Source organism: Rhea americana, unplaced genomic scaffold (assembly GCF_003343005.1).
Source record: "Rhea americana isolate MKP2758 unplaced genomic scaffold, rheAme1 scaffold_160, whole genome shotgun sequence".
Taxonomy (NCBI): domain Eukaryota; kingdom Metazoa; phylum Chordata; class Aves; order Rheiformes; family Rheidae; genus Rhea; species Rhea americana.
In genome coordinates this window covers 2,159,767-2,161,336 of record NW_028185706.1, presented here as the reverse complement: position 1 = coordinate 2,161,336, position 1,570 = coordinate 2,159,767, and the positions used below count along the sequence as shown (strand labels likewise).

General features: G+C 36.1%; 1 protein-coding gene across 1 annotated transcript in view; it reads right to left on the bottom strand.

The window, feature by feature from the left end:
- Window positions 1–306: 306 nt before the first annotated feature.
- NEK2 (NIMA related kinase 2) overlaps window positions 307–1,570 on the bottom strand; it is an 8,500-nt gene continuing 7,236 nt past the window's right edge. The window contains exon 9 of the mRNA XM_085300157.1: window positions 307–954. Within this exon, the coding sequence (XP_085156283.1) occupies window positions 728–954 (227 nt within the window). The 3' untranslated portion in view covers window positions 307–727. The remainder of the gene's footprint in view (window positions 955–1,570) is intronic.

Sequence of the window (1,570 nt, the reverse complement as noted above, 5' to 3'; positions counted from 1 at the left end):
TCAGTTCACATCACAGAGTTTCAAGACAAACTGAAGCTGACAATTTACTTTGACTGCGGTGCCCTGAACCAGGCCTTTCAGGAGCTGATGGATGAGCCAGGCAGCACGAGCCATAAGCTCGTCAGTTATGCTAAGCTGACCCATCCCACTCATTAGCTGAAGCCATCAAACCAGAGAGGCCTGCTTTGACAGGCCTCACCTAGCTAGTGGGAAGAGATAACATAAAATTTTTTTACTCCTTTGACAGTTAAAAAGTAGTTGCAAGTACACACAGACAGAAGTCTACTACTTTTCTAACACAAAACGCACAAAATATCAATACTTCTTTTATCAAGAAYTGTACATTATGATTAGCAACAATTTAACACACAGATCATGAATCTCTGTACATTTGTCATCAGAAAGTCTTCCTCACCAGACATATAACAACTTGCTTTTACCATATRTGGCATTTACTTTTTCAGAAAAGTAATATACAGTGAACAGAAAGAGGACCAAAATATTTTCTTTAATAATACAATTCAGCTTGTTTGATTTGGTATCAAAACTATTTTCATAAAATAAGCTTTTATACAATCTTATGAACTACCTGTCATATACTAAAAGTTTGTATAAGGATTATTTAAATATATTTTCAGTGGAGTCCAGATTATAAGGAAGCAAAAATATGTTCCTATTCATTGAATCAATTCTAAAAAGTTAAATACTGTACATGTATGTTACAGCTTCAGCGCATGCCCAAGATTTGCCTGCTCTTTAACTGATAGTTTTTTTCCAGTTCACACAGTGCTTGAGCACGTAGATTTGCAGCATATAGACGTTTTTTGAGATCGCAGCATTTCCCTTTTGAAAGAGGATAGTTTTCCAGATTAACAGGGGACACAGCATTCTCTTCGCTTCCACCAAAGTGGACTTTCTTCTTGTTTGTAGAAAAGGGGAGCAGGACCACATTATCTAAAGAAATAACAATAAAAAGCACTAAATTAGTGCATTCCTCRGCACTTACTGCTTTAGTTATGTTCTTTGATGCCATCACCCAATTTGCTAACTACAGCTGGATTTAATCTACTAACGTATTTCAGTCTGTAGTGTGTTTTGTTTTCCATTTTTTGGAGGAAAGAAAAAGAAAATAAGGCTTTAAAATGATTGCATTAAAAGGATAGGTGACACCAGTTTTTCGGGTATCCCCTACCTTATAGAAGCCTTTCAGAAAAGCTTTAGATGAATTTTGAAGACCATTTTTACTTAACTAAATAATAGTAGAACTAAGGAGACAAGCCCTAAGTTTTATTCTTTGGAAGAAATTCCAGATGAAATAATGCTCCAAATGTAAAAGGAGGTAAAGAACAAGGTTCCCATCTACCAAAAAAGGGCTACCATCCCTTTCTAGGAGGGGCAGGCCAACTCTAGTCCCATATTAAGTCAAGTAGATACAGCTAGGCTTTGATTAGACAAATGAGTTTAGATGCATTAATAACAAACTATTTTCACAGCAGCCTCCTGCAACAGAAATTTTCCCAAGACAGTTATACTTCAGGCATACACAGCTGCCAGAATCAATTTTTTTTTT